Genomic DNA, 15,294 nt, shown 5'->3' on the forward strand with positions numbered 1-15,294 from the left:
AAGAAAAAAATGTTACGATCTAAGGAAGGGCTATTGAACTTCACTAGCTGTAGGAACTTTGCTCACCAAAATAACTCTCCCATGCTTTCCTGAGAATACTTCCAATTGGTAAGAAAACGTTGTGAAGGAAACAGTTAATGACAGGTCTACAACGTATTTTTTTCCTCTACCTGGGATACATGAAAGAGGTGACTCAGTCAAATCCCCTTGCACACATGCTAATAACTAGACATCCTGATAAAAATGCCAATGGTATTTATAAGTAAAAAGATAATGGAGAGCCCTTATCTGTGAAATGCTTTCAGCAGCTGTTCTGGTTATCTATTGCTGTGTGAAAAACCACCCCCAAACTCAGTGGCTTAAAACAATAATTTGTTATTATCTTTCACCTTTCAGTGGGTTGATGTGACTCAGCTAGGTGACTTTTTGCTTGGAGTTTCTCCCACAACGTTAGTTAGTGTTGCAGTTGCAGACGTCTGAAGAGATGCTGCCAACTGATGAGCCTGGGTTAGGCTTTTCAGGCCACATGGTCTGTCGCGCTACTCAACTCTGCTGTTGTAGCGTGAAAGCACCCATGTATGACACATAAACAAATAAGCATGGCTTTGTTCCAATGAGACTTAATTACAAAAGAGGTGGCAGGCTGGATTTGACCCATGGGCCATAGTTTGTCAACCCCTGGACTATGATCTCTGCAAGGGAAGAATGCTTATCCTGTGTCTTGCTAGTGAATCATTAGTAAATTCCGTACTAGGTAAGATGTATTAACTGTGTCGAGTTTGATTTGATCATTGAGCTCACATGTTCCCTTAGAGTCTCTTGAATGTTAAACACAATGCTTGTGCATAATGTGGACACAGTATCTGTAAGTCAACTTGCCAACAGATATTAATTTAATTCCAGTTGTTGTCCTGCATTACAGTTGATGTTCCACATTCGTAGATTCAGCCAACAGCAGATAAAAATATTTTTAAAAAGGAAGGTTGTGTCTGTACTGAACACATACAGACTGTTTTTTCTGGTCATTATTACCTAAAAGATACATTACAACAACTATTTACATTGTATTTACATTGTATTATGTATTAGAGGTAATCTAGACATGATTTAAAGTATGTAAAGGATGTATGTGGGTTTTATGGAAATACTACACCATTGTATATCAGGGACTTGAGTATCTTGGTGTCGGTATCTATGGGAGCCAATCCTCCACAGATACTGAGGAACAACTGTAGGCTGAAGTTTGGAATTCTCTAGGTCAGTTGTACTTATACTGATTGCACCTAGTTACATGAGAATGGATGTGGCAGAGCACATACTTCTCATTGTAAATGTGGAAGATCCTGTTAGGCTTTACTTCATTGTTGAGAAGAAATCCGAATTTATTATGAAATATTTGGAGATCATAGAGTATATCTAAACTACTTTAAGAGTATTTTTAACACAAAAGAAAAGCCTTTTAAGGATGTGGTTTCCAAGAAAATTTTCTTTTATCTACAGTAGGGTTTATTTAAGTGAAAGACATTGCTATAGTATGTCTCAATTTAAACTTGGAAAAGAGAATGAAAGGGAACAGTCTGAGGTAGATTGTCAGTAACGGCTTATTGCATAGTCAGCAAACTTTTTATAAACCTTTCAAAACATTGGTAAATGCAAGATAAATATTTAGACTTCAATTACATGGAATTTTCTTTTATCTTTTCAAAGCTCTAATAGAATTAATTTTCCAAAGGGATTACCAGATGACAACATTTTTTTGATATGAGTCTTTGGGATTGAATAGACAACAGCTATAAGGCAAAGAAAAATAAACATACAGATAAAATATCTGAAGTTGTATTCTTTTGATTTTTTTGGTGAAGAAGATTTAGCAATAGAAAATTACAAATACTTGTAATTTTGGCACGTATACAAGCAATACAAAGACTGTAAGCATATTTTTAGCCCTGTTATAAATAAATTTATTTCAGAGGGCAGTGGAACTTTTAATTTAAATATAGACTCAGAATGTTCCTCTATGTTATTTTCTACAACTGTTCTCAATTATTTTGTATTTTAGGTAGTGAAACACTCTTAGAGAAGTTAAGTGATTAGATTTTTAAAGCATGACATGTAAAATTTATTTTTTTTCCAGTTTCAGAAAAGAAAAAAATATGCTTAGGAAAACTCGAAAGTGAATAAAAATAACTGCAGAAGATGTTTCATTAATTATTCCACTCTTAAGGCCTATGTCATGGTGACATGCTATTTCCAGAAAGGAGGAACACAGATATATTATATGAATTAGTGGTTTCTTGCTATTTGCCTCTATTTCAGTAAACAAGAAATCCAAGCCTCTATGCAAACTTATTCCTGTCCCTCTCCCCATGATAGCATGAGAGCAGGCCCAGATGACCAGGGAAGGAGATAAGGATGAGATAAGAAAGAAGACCTACAAAAAAGGACAGAGATACTTTAACTTCTTGAAGTATGCATCAAAGCACAGGTGTGAGGTTTTCTGTCAGAATTAAATTATGACAGGATTCTCAATGGGATTATAGTTTTAGATTTGCATCTTTCTTACTTTCCCACATGAACTGTGGTTCCTGCAAGCTGTCTGGCTGCAAGGTAGAAGCAGCAGAGTGCACCCTTTTGAGTTCTGCTGTCCTTTGGCTTTTGGCACTGAGGTACTGGCTCCATCTTTCTTAACAAAGATGACATTATGCAAAATTTACTCAACGTAAGTTCCAAACTGTTTAGAGATCTAAAAATGATGTTTCAGTTGATATACGGACAGTGGCGGGTGGGGAGCAGTATTGTTGTTTTAAAAAGAAAATCGCATCTTAATGGAAGAATTGCTGAGAACTTGGTGGGCAGAGGAGTGTGGTTTTAATCGCATTTTGGAAATACGAAAAATGCTCACAAGGTAGCAGGTTTATGGAGACTTGGAAAACAACAGTAACAACATCTTCAGATTGCCTGTGCACTCCAGGGACAGCCTGTGATGAGCAGAGGTGCACACCCTGCACAGAGTTCTCACTGGCAGGACTTTGTCCTTCGCTGTGCTTGGCTGTGTGGTGTGGACTCAGGGTGAGAGGGATTCACTGCTGCAGGTTGATGGTGTAGTTTCCCAAAGAAGTGCACAAAATAATAAAATGAAGACTTATTTCGTCTTTCTAACTAAGCCAACCATAAAACAACTCATAGATGTTTTTCAGAGTTGTTCCTGTCATGCTCTGCTTGTCTCAGCCTTTCTGTGCTCTCAGCATCACCGCAGCAGGAAGCTCGATGATCTCGTCTGCTTGCATGATGCATTGCCTTTCTCTGTTTCAAACGTGTCTTTTCTTCATCCTCCTTCCCCAAGCCCAACTCCTTTTGCCAGGACCTATTTATCTGGTACAGCATTTTCCTCCTTACTTGTTGGTTTGTTCCAACTCTTGGGGAACTCCGGCAATTTTTCATGAAAAAGAAAGCCTTTTTTTGCCTCGTTTTTATGTCTCCTACATCCTTAGCATTTTTATGCTAGGATCACCAAACTGTTACTAGTCCAGCTTGATAAAACTCTCTTCTAGCACAGGTGATGCCTTAACGTCAGGTTATCAGGATGCCTGACATCCATTCCCATCCCCAAATTTGAGTTATTTGCCTAAATAAACTCCTAAGTATTGCATCTAAACACTTAGTGCTAAATGCCTCCAACTTCGTTGTTTTGCCCAAAATATGTATTGTTCTCAAAAGCCCACTGCTATTTTGTTTTGTAATGAAGCTACAATATTTCCAAAGCTTTTTTCATATGCTAGCATTCAAGGAGGAAATCCGTGATAAGCAGTTATTGTAGTACTTGATTTCACAAGCTATTCATTTCATAACCACGTAGATTTAGTAGGAATCCTTATTTTCCTAATATTAATATGTTTTTCCTCTATCACTTTATATTAATTTCCGTTTTCCTTTACAGATGGAGACTGGAAGGTGACCATTGTCACTGGAGATCTTGAAAATGCTGGCACCACAGCAACAGTGTTCCTTTATGTCTATGGAGAGACAAAATGTTCAGGTCCTATTATTTTGGGATCTGGGAAACACCAGCTGTTTAACCCTAACACGGCAGATATATTCAAGGTAAAAATGATATGGCTATAGCTTGTTTGCTAAGATATATTGTGATATACATTCCCAAAGAGGAAGCAGTGATTTCTGTTGTTCTTTTGGTATTACATTTGCAGTACATTTTCTTGGTATACATGGAATGTTTTATCCCACGGGAGCTGGGAACGGTAATGACAACAGGGACAGAAGATTTTTGTTTCTTCTTCATTTTTTATTTGTATAAAGGCAAAAAGGCACATGCATTTTAGAACATTAAAAAATATGGTGGAAAAGTTTACTACTAATCCTGTTGTCAAGTATTTCCATGTTTGAGTATCTGTCCACACGTGTTTTCCACAAGCACACTAACACGTATGATGGAGCATGATGGTATGATGGAAACGTGGTGCAGCCTGATGACTAAGATATGGGCTAAAGACTCAAAGCGTCAAGATTCAAATGCTGACTTTGCCATTTATAAGCATGGTGACCTGGACATGTGATTTAACCTTTCTGTGCCTGACTTTCTTCAATAATCTTTACTTAGAGGGGTTAGAATGAGGATTAAATTAATTAATCCTTTGTGTAGTGTCTGAAATGCTCAATAAATGTTTGCTATTGAGATTGTATTACATAGGCAATTTCACAGCAAACTGTTTTACATACAATATTGCCGTTTATGCAAGGAGCTACATACTCTTCCTATTTACAATTTTTATTGATTAAATACCGAGTTATGTACTATGGATAAATAGAACACTTTGGTGTTGTTGGACATTTAAATGGCTTCCAAGTTTTTACTATTACAAATAATGCTGCAATGAACATACTTTTTTTTTTTTTTTTGACGGAGTCTCACTCTGTCACCCAACTGGAGTGCAGTGGCATGATCTTGGCTCAATGTAACCTCCACCTCCCAGGTTCAAGCGATTCTTCTGCGTCAGCCTCCTGAGTAACTGGGGTTACAGGTGTATGCCACCATGCTCAGCTAATTTTTGTATTTTTAGTAGAGACGGGGTTTCACCATCTTGGCCAGGCTGGTCTCAAACTCCTGACCTTGTGATCCACCCTGCTTGGCCTCCCAAAGTGCTAGGATTACCGGCGTGAGCCACCACGCCTGGCTGAACATACTCTTAACCTTAGCTTTCTTCTTCGTCTTTTTTTTTTTAAACCAAAGCTACCTATTTTCTTATGACAAATTCTGAGAAATGGTATTACTCTTGATCCATTTTGACAAACTACTTTGTAAAAATATCTGATTTATATAACACATTGCCTGCAAAGACATAGTAAACAACTGGTAAATTTTAGTGGTTATTAAATAATTACTACATCCCAAATCATGTTACCTATTTTTGTCATATAAGAAATTTAATAATTTTAATTAAAATTTATGAATTTCTTTGTGAAGGTTAGAGTACATGACTGTGGATCAATGGAAGTTGTCTTCATTTCTTTTCGTTAAAAGTGCTTGTTTGCAATATAATTCACCCTAACATTCATATCATAACATTCGTCCATTTTTAATTTTTTTATGTTTTAAAGTTTTGTTTTTAATTGACACATAGCTGTATATATTTTTGGGGTACAGCGTGATGTTCCAATACATACATGTATTGTATAATGATCAAATCAGGATAATTAACATTCACCCATTTAAAGTGTATAAAGTGTAAAACCTTGTGAATGTACTAAACAATCATCACAATCTAATTTTAGAACATTTTTATCACTCTAAAAAGAAGTCCAGTACCCATTAGCAGAAACTCTCCATTTTCCTCTTGCCCAGCTTTAGGAAACTAGTAATCTACTCTCTGTCTCTATACATTTGTCTGTTGTGGACATTTCATTTAAATGGAATCATGCAACATGGAGTGATTTAAGCTTGGAAAAGAGAATGAAAAAGTGTTGTAGCATGTATCAGTATTTTACTCTTTTTATGGCTAAATAATATCCTATTATATATATGGATGAACCACATTTTATTTATCCATTTATCAGTTGATACAGATTTGATTTGTTTTCACTTTCAGCTGTTGTGAACAATGCAGCTATGAACATCTATGTAAAAGTTTTTGTGTGAACATGTTATCATTTCACTATGTATGTATCATTTCACACATAACTTGGGTATATACTTAGGAGTAGAATTTCTGAATCATATGCTTAACACTTTGAGGAACTGCCAAACTGTTTTCCAAAGGAGCTGCACCATTTTTACATTTCTACCAGCAATGTACAAGGTTTCATCTTTCTCCACATCCTTGTCAACATTTGTTATTATCTACTTTCTTGTTCTAACCATCCTAGTGGATGTGAAGTAATATCTTATTGTGATTTTGCTATGTATTTCCTTAATGACTAATGATATCGAGCACCTTTTCCTATGCTTATTGGCCATTGGTGTGTTTTCGCTGGAAAAATATCTATTCAAATGACTTGTCCATTTTTTTTTTTTTTTAATTGCATTTTAGGTTTTGGGGTACATGTGAAAAACATGCAAGGTTGTTGCATAGGTGCACACGTGGCAGTGTGATTTGCTGCCTTCCTCCCCTTCACCCATATCTGGCATCTCTCCCCATGCTATCCCTCCCCAACTCCCCACCCCCCCGCTGTCCCCCCCACTCCCCCACAACAGACCCCCGTGTATAGTGCTCCCCTCCCTGTGTCCATGTGATCTCCTTGTTCAACACCCGCCTATGAGTGAGAACATGTGGTGTTTGATTTTGTGTTCTTGTGTCAGTTTGCTGAGAATGATGGTTTCCAGGTTCATCCATGTCCCTACAAAGGACGCGAACTCCTCGTTTTTAATGGCTGCATAATATTCCATGGTGTATATGTGCCACATTTTTCCTGTCCAGTCTATCATCGATGGGCATTTGGGTTGGTTCCAGGTCTTTGCTATTGTAAACTGTGCTGCTATGAATATTCGTGTGCATGTGTCCTTATAGTAGAACGATTTATAATCCTTTGGATATATGCCCAGTAATGTGATTGCTGGGTCAAATGGAATTTCTATTTCTAGGTCCTTGAGGAATCGCCACACTGTTTTCCACAATGGTTGAACTAATTTACACTCCCACCAACAGTGTAAAAGTGTTCCTATTTCTCCACATCCTCTCCAGCATCTGTTGTCTCCAGATTTTTTAATGATCGCCATTCTAACTGGTGTGAGATGGTATCTCAATGTAGTTTTGATTTGCATTTCTCTAATGGCCAGTGATGATGAGCATTTTTTCATATGCTTGTTGGCCTCATGTATGTCTTCTTTTGTAAAGTATCTGTTCATATCCTTCGCCCACTTTTGAATGGGCTTGTTTGTTTTTTTCTTGTAAATCTTTTTTAGCTCGTTGTAAATTCTGGATATCAGCCCTTTGTCAGATGGGTAGGCTGCAAAAATTTTTTCCCATTCTGTTGGTTGCCGATTCACTCTATTGACTGTTTCTTTTGCTGTGCAGAAGCTGTGGAGTTTGATTAGGTCCCATTTGTCTATTTTGGCTTTCGTTGCCAATGCTTTTGGTGTTTTGGTCATGAAGTCCTTGCCTACGCCTATGTCCTGAATGGTTTTGCCTAGGTTTCCTTCTAGTGATTTTATGGTGTTAGGTCTTATGTTTAAGTCTTTAATCCATCTGGAGTCAATTTTAGTGTAAGGTGTCAGGAAGGGGTCGAGTTTCTGCTTTCTGCATATGGCTAGCCAGTTTTCCCAACACCACTTATTGAACAGGGAATCCTTTCCCCATTGCTTGTTTTTATCAGGTTTGTCAAAGATCGGGTGGTTGTAGATATGTTGTGTTGCCTCCAACGCCTCTGTTCTGTTCCATTGGTCTATATCTCTGTTTTGGTACCAGTACCATGCTGTTTTGATTACTGTAGCCTTGTAGTAGAGTTTGATGTCTGGTAGTGTGATGCCTCCCGCTTTGTTCTTTTTGCATAGAATTGACTTGGCTATGCGGGCTCTCTTTTGGTTCCATATGAAGTTTAAGGTGGTTTTTTCCAGTTCTGTGAAGAAGGTCATTGGTAGCTTGATGGGGATAGCGTTGAATCTGTATATTACTTTGGGCAGTATGGCCATTTTCACGATATTAATTCTTCCTAACCATGAACATGGAATGTTTCTCCATCTGTTTGTGTCCTCTCTTATTTCGTTGAGCAGTGGTTTGTAGTTCTCCTTGAAGAGGTCCTTTACATTCCTTGTTAGTTGTATTCCTAGGTAATTTATTCTCTTTGTAGCAATTGTGAATGGCAGTTCGTTCTTGATTTGGCTCTCTTTAAGTCTGTTATTGGTGTATAGGAATGCTTGTGATTTTTGCACGTTGATTTTGTATCCTGAGACTTTGCTGAAGTTGCTTATCAGTTTCAGGAGATTTTGGGCTGAGATGATGGGGTCTTCTAGATATACAATCATGTCGTCTGCAAATAGAGACAATTTGACTTCCTCCTTTCCTAATTGAATACCCTTTATTTCTTTTTCTTGCCTGATTGCTCTGGCTAGAACTTCCAGTACTATATTGAATAGGAGTGGTGAGAGAGGGCATCCTTGTCTAGTGCCAGATTTCAAAGGGAATGCTTCCAGTTTTTGCCCATTCAGTATGATATTGGCTGTCGGTTTGTCGTAAATAGCTTTTATTATTTTGAGATACGTTCCATTGATACCTAGTTTATTGAGGGTTTTTAGCATAAAGGGCTGTTGAATTTTGTCGAACGCCTTCTCTGCATCGATTGAGATAATCATGTGGTTTTTGTCTTTGGTTCTGTTTATGTGGTGAATTACATTTATAGACTTGCGTATATTGAACCAGCCTTGCATCCCTGGGATGAATCCTACTTGATCATGGTGGATAAGCTTTTTGATGTGCTGTTGTAGTCGGCTTGCCAGTATTTTATTGAAGATTTTTGCATCTATGTTCATCATGGATATTGGCCTGTAGTTTTCTTTTCTTGTTGAGTCTCTGCCAGGTTTTGGTATTAGGATGATGTTGGTCTCATAAAATGATTTGGGAAGGATTCCCTCTTTTTGGATTATTTGGAATAGTTTCAGTAGGAATGGTATCAGTTCCTCTTTGTATGTCTGGTAGAATTCGGCTGTGAACCCATCTGGACCTGGGCTTTTTTTGGGTGGTAGGCTCTTAATTGCTGCCTCGACTTCAGACCTTGTTATTGGTCTATTCAGGGTTTCGACTTCTTCCTGGTTTAGGCTTGGGAGGAGGCAGCTGTCCAGGAATTTATCCATTTCCTCCAGGTTTTCTAGTTTATGTGCATAGAGTTGTTTGTAATAATCTCTGATGATGGTTTGAATTTCTGTGGCATCTGTGGTGATATCCCCTTTGTCATTTTTTATTGCATCTATTTGGTTATTCTCTCTTTTCTTTTTTATTAGTCTGGCTAGTGGTCTGTCTATTTTGTTGATCTTTTCAAAAAACCAGCTCCTGGATTTATTGATTTTTTGAAGGGTTTTTCGTGTCTCTATCTCCTTCAATTCTGCTTTGATCTTAGTTATTTCTTGTCTTCTGCTAGGTTTTGAGTTTTTTTGATCTTGCTCCTCTAGCTCTTTCAATTTTGACGATAGGGTGTCAATTTTAGATCTCTCCTTTCTTCTCATGTGGGCACTTATTGCTATATATTTTCCTCTAGAGACTGCTTTAAATGTGTCCCAGAGATTCTGGTATGTGGTGTCTTCATTCTCGTTGGTTTCGAAGAACGTCTTTATTTCTGCCTTCATTTCATTGTTTATCCAGTCAACATTCAGGAGAAAGTTGTTCATTTTCCATGAGGCTGTGCGGTTCTGGGTTGGTTTCTGAATTCTGAGTTCTAACTTGATTGCACTGTGGTCTGAGAGACTGTTTGTTATGGTTTCCGTTCTTTTGCATTTGCTGAGGAGTGATTTACTTCCAATTATGTGGTCAATTTTAGAGTAGGTGTGATGTGGTGCTGAGAAGAATGTATATTCTGTGGATTTGGGGTGGAGAGTTCTGTAAATGTCTATTAGGTTTGCTTGTTCCAGGTCTGAGTTCAAGTCCTGGATATCCTTGTTAATTTTCTGTCTCGTTGATCTGTCTAATATTGACAATGGTGTGTTGAAGTCTCCCACTATTGTTGTGTGGGAGTCTAAGTCTCTTTGTAAGTCTTTAAGAACTTGCCTTATGTATCTGGGTGCTCCTGTATTAGGTGCATATATATTTAGGATCGTTAGCTCTTCTTGCTGCATTGATCCTTTTACCATTATGTAATGTCCTTCTTTGTCTCTTTTGATCTTTGTTGCTTTAAAGTCTATTTTATCAGAGATGAGAATTGCAACTCCTGCTTTTTTTTGCTGTCCATTTGCTTGGTAAATCTTCCTCCATCCCTTTATTTTGAGCCTTTGTGTATCCTTGCATGCGAGATGGGTTTCCTGGATACAGCACACTGATGGGTTTTGGCTTTTTATCCAATTTGCCAGTCTGTGTCTTTTGATTGGGGCATTTAGTCCGTTTACATTTAGGGTTAATATTGTTATGTGTGAATTCAATCCTGTCATTTTGGTGCTAGGTGGCTGTTTTGCCCTTTGGTTGATGCAGATTCTTCATTGTGTTGATGCTCTTTACCTTTTCGTGTGTTTTTGGAGTGGCTGGTACTGGTTGTTTTTTTCTATGTGTAGTGTCTCCTTCAGGAGCTCTTGTAAAGCTGGTCTGGTGGTGATGAACTCTCTGAGTTCTTGCTTGTTCACAAAGGATTTTATTTTTCCTTCACTTATGAAGCTTAGTTTGGCTGGATATGAAATTCTGGGGTGAAAGTTCTTTTCCTTAAGGATGTTGAATATCGGCCCCCACTCTCTTCTGGCCTGTAGGGTTTCTGCTGAGAGATCTGCAGTGAGTCTGATGGGCTTCCCTTTGTGGGTAACCCGACCTTTCTCTCTGGCTGCCCTTAGTATTTTTTCCTTCATTTCAACCCTGGTGAATCTGATGATTATTTGTCTTGGGGTTGCTCTTCTAGAGGAATATCTTTGTGGTGTTCTCTGTATTTCCTGGACTTGAATCTTGGCCTGCCTTGTTAGGTTGGGGAAGTTTTCCTGGATAATATCCTGAAGAGTATTTTCCAGCTTGGATTCATTCTCTTCGTCACATTCAGATACACCTATCAAACGTAGATTAGGTCTTTTCACATAGTCCCATATTTCTTATTGACTTTGTTCATTCCTTTTTACCCTGTTTTCTCTAATCTTGCCTTCTCGTTTTATTTCATTGAGTTGATCTTCGACCTCTGATATCCTTTCTTCTGCTTGGTCAATTCGGCTGTTGAAACTTGTGCATGCTTCACGAAGTTCTCGTGTTGTGTTTTTCAGCTCCATCAATTCGCTCATATTCCTCTCTAAGTTGTCCATTCTTGTTAGCATTTCGTCAAGTCTTTTTTCAAGGTTCTTAGTTTCTTTGCATTGGGTTAGAACATGTTCTTTTAGCTCATGGAAGTTTCTTATTATCCACTTTCTGAAAGCTGATTCTGTCATTTCATCACACTCATTCTCCATCCAGTCTTGTTCCCTTGCTGGTGAGGAGTTGTGATCCCTTGTAGGAGGAGAAGTGTTCTGGTTTTGGGTGTTTTCATCCTTTTTGTGCTGGTTTCTTCCCATCTTTGTGGATTTATCCACCTGTTGACTTTGTAGTTGTTGTCTTTCTGATTTTGGTAATTTTAAGTCTGCTGTGGCAGAACTCATAAACCCCCTGCTCTTCTCCCCAGGTGTTCTGTCCCAGGGAGTTACGGTTTTATGATGTTCCCCTGTGCGGTTGCTGTTTTCCCTGCCCACAAGGTGGCAGCCTAGTCACACTCAGGCTGCAGAGGCTTCGCTAAGCTGCTGTGGGCTCCACCCAGCTTCCGTGTCAACTTCTGGGTGTAGTTAGAACTGCTTCTGCTATGTTGGCCCGCCCCTGTAGTGACGGAGTCTCTGTAGTGGCGGGTTGCCTTGGTAGATTGCCCTGGGAACAGCAGGATGCCTATGGAGAACGCCCCTCCTCCACAGAGCTGGACCGTCCCTGTTTCAGTTGTGTTTGCAGTGGCGCTTTTTTTTTTTTTGCTCGGGAATCTCCTGTCTTCACTCCCTGTTTCAGGTCTTCTTGCTGGGTAAGAGGGGACACCGTCTCATCTGATCTGCCTCCGGAGCCACTGCGTTGGCTAAAGCCGCGGCTCTGAGATTCGTGGCGCTGGCCTGGCTCCCTGTTTCAGCTCCCCTTGCTGGCTTATAGGGGACTCAGACTCTCTCACTCTGTACAGTGAGCCGTTGCCTCAGGGTGCCGGCCCAGCGGCTGCGCCGTTCAAACCAGCGGCGCTGGCGACCCGTGTGGCTGCTCTGCGTGTGAATCTCCTGGTCTGTGGGCAGTAAAAATCAGTCTGGAAATACGGCGTCCACTCACCCTCTGTGCTTTCTCTCGGAGCTGCATTCCCGAGTTCCTCCTAAGCGGCCATCTTCTCTTTCGCCGAGTTGTCCATTTTTATACTTGATCTTTGCCAAAAGGCTGAGAAGCAATGCTCTGCCCGTTTTTAATTGGATTATTTATCTTTTTATTAATGAGTTTAAGAGTTCTTTATATATTCTGAATATGATCTATTATCATATATATTTTTTACAATTTTTTCTCCCATTTTTGAGTTATCTTTTAACTTTCTTGCTGGTATGGATTTATGTTACCTTTTAGTGTCCTGAAGAGTTCCCTTTGGTATTTCTTGGAGGGCAGGTCTGCTAGTGATGAATTCTCTATTTTTGTTTATCTGATAAAGTCTTAATTTACATATCTAAGTCTTGGTTGACAGGTTTTTTTCTTTCAGCACTTTGTGTCATTCCACTTCTTTATGGCCTTTATGGTTTCTGATGAGAAGTGAGGAGTTAATCTTATTAAAGATCCTGTACATATAATAAGTTGTTTATCTTCTGCAGCTTTAAAGATTATCGCTTGTTTTTGGCTTTCAGCAATTTTACTATGCTGTGTTTAGGTGTAGATCACCTTATTGTTGGTTTTCATAGTTACTGTGGTTACAAGTTTGCCAATTTTCAAGACTATGGTGGAGTTGGGGAGAGTGGTAGAAAGTAGATCAAGGTACAATACACAAACTCTTTATGTTCCTCCCAATGTTCATAGTTTTCATTGAATAAATGCTCCTCAATTTGTTACAAGCCTTCGATTAATTTTCAGAGTTCTAGATAATTTCAATTCAGTAATTTTTTTTGTCCAGCACTGGATTTATGGAGGGCCTCAGTCTGCCATTTCAGAAATCCTGCTCTGTTCTTCTTACCTTGATCATATTTTGTTATTTTTAATTGAAATTTCTATTTCTCCATGAAATCTTCCATTATTTCTATAAACTGCTGAAGATAAATAAAACTGACCCAATGTAAATTTGAGTTTCAGTCTATGTCATGTGACCAACTCCTTGGACTATAAGAGCTACCATCCAAGTGGCTCTGGAGACATTGACTATCTTATTATTGTCAGAACAGTAAAAATGTCCTTTTATACAACTGGTTCATATGGTAGGTGACAACGTAGTGTAACTGTAATAGTCTTCTGACCCAATCATAGACCTTAAAGAGGAACCTGATTGTAGGACTACATAAAAGAGGAGGATTCTAGTTTCAAAAAGGGCTTGCAAAATGGTATCAGTGGCTTTGCAGCAATTTTGATATCTACCCTCCATAGACTATAGAGTTCAGCTCTGTGGTTGCACCTGGAATATCACTGAGAACCAAGATGAAGGAAATGAGACATCCTCAGGAAAACAACCAAGGCAAAATTAAGAGCAAAAGTCCATTACGGCAGAAAGTTGGAGCGAGTAGGCAGAGAGGAGTTTCTAGAGAATAGGGACGAGACCTAGTTAAGTTGCTAACCCTTGAATCTGTTCATTGCCTAACATACACTAGACACTCATGATTATCTGTTGAAAACATGAAAATTTAATAAAAATGACTTTGCTGAAATTTGTTTAATATTGGCTGCTTTATCTTGGGGGCATCCATCATTGAATTTTTCTTGAGGACCTTCTCACTCTGAGGGAATCGTAAAGGCATCCTGTGTATCTTATCTGAATATGTTTTGCTTATAAACCTGCCTAGAGATTTAGTTGAGCTTTTCATTGCATTTTTTGCAAATTGAAACGCTAAATAGTATTCTCTGTTGCTTGGAAAAAGTTAGTGCTTATGCTATTCACTCCTAGAAAGTCGTTTTCTGCTTCTGATTTACTATTGTATAAAGTCAATTAATTTTGTAGATGAATAGGTTTAATATTTATTGTGAACTCTTAAGGCACTTGCCTAATCATTGAATATCCCTTATGCTCCTTCAAATAGAAATGGATAATACATTTTTACCTTTGTAAAAACAATTTATATCAGCAGCAATGAGAAGATCTATATTTGAGCTCCAACTCTGCCCTTTACTATATAAGGAAACATGGATAAAGCACTTAACATTTGTAGGCTTCAATTTCCTCCTTTGTAAAATGAGTGCAACAATATCTTATAATATAACTCTGCAGACTGAAAGAGTTAAACATCAATGCACTTTATATAAAGTATAAAACACTCATCATTGTTTTCCTTAGGCTGACTCTTATGATCCTGCCCACAAATTGTGGTAGGCTTCCTGATGGGATGGGGTTTAAGATAATTTTTCAGATGAATGAAGGCAGGAAGGCAACTTGGCAGATGGTTAGTAGGTGGCTATTGCTGGCATGGGGGTATGTGTAGAAATGTCTGGAGGCTGGAGTAGGAGGAAGGAACATAGGAAAACAAGACTAGGTTGGCTGAGCTAGAGCAAGGCAGTGAGCATGTAATATCAAGCATGTTTATCTGGGACTTTTCAGTGTTTAAAGGTTAGATGTCCATGTGGACCTACAAGCTATTAGCCATTAGCTAAATATGGGTATTAGCAAATAATTTTGGTTTTGGCACAACTCTATGATTTTATTCTTTATATATTTTTTCTTTTCTCTCCTCCTTCTTGCCCTCTTCCTTATCTTCTTTTCCTTTCTTTCCTTCTTTTTTTAGGAATCCTAGAACTTGGAGGTTGGTAATACTTTACATTGACTTTATTCAGAAGTTTAGGAGTGGTGGTAGTAAGCAGTTCCCTGTTTACATGATTTTCCTGTGGATGGCAGATCCTAGTGATAATTTAGCTTAAACTTTTTCCTTAGTCACAAACGTAGAAATATTTTTAAAATGACATCTTCTACTTTTGGGTCACCAAGTTTTCACTTATAAATACT

The 15,294-nt window shown here is 38.4% G+C and overlaps 1 protein-coding gene across 1 annotated transcript in view; it reads left to right on the plus strand.

Moving 5' to 3' along the window:
- Positions 1-15,294, plus strand: part of RP1 (RP1 axonemal microtubule associated) — a 306,195-nt gene that overhangs the window by 203,775 nt on the left and 87,126 nt on the right. Inside the window, exon 25 of the mRNA XM_064384191.1 lies at positions 3,938-4,101. Within this exon, the coding sequence (XP_064240261.1) occupies positions 3,938-4,101 (164 nt within the window). The remainder of the gene's footprint in view (positions 1-3,937; positions 4,102-15,294) is intronic.

The sequence above is a fragment of the Aotus nancymaae genome, unplaced genomic scaffold (assembly GCF_030222135.1).
Source record: "Aotus nancymaae isolate 86718 unplaced genomic scaffold, 86718_ANA_hifiasm-v0.15.2.pri h1tg000036l, whole genome shotgun sequence".
In the NCBI taxonomy this organism is placed as follows: Eukaryota; Metazoa; Chordata; class Mammalia; order Primates; family Aotidae; genus Aotus; species Aotus nancymaae.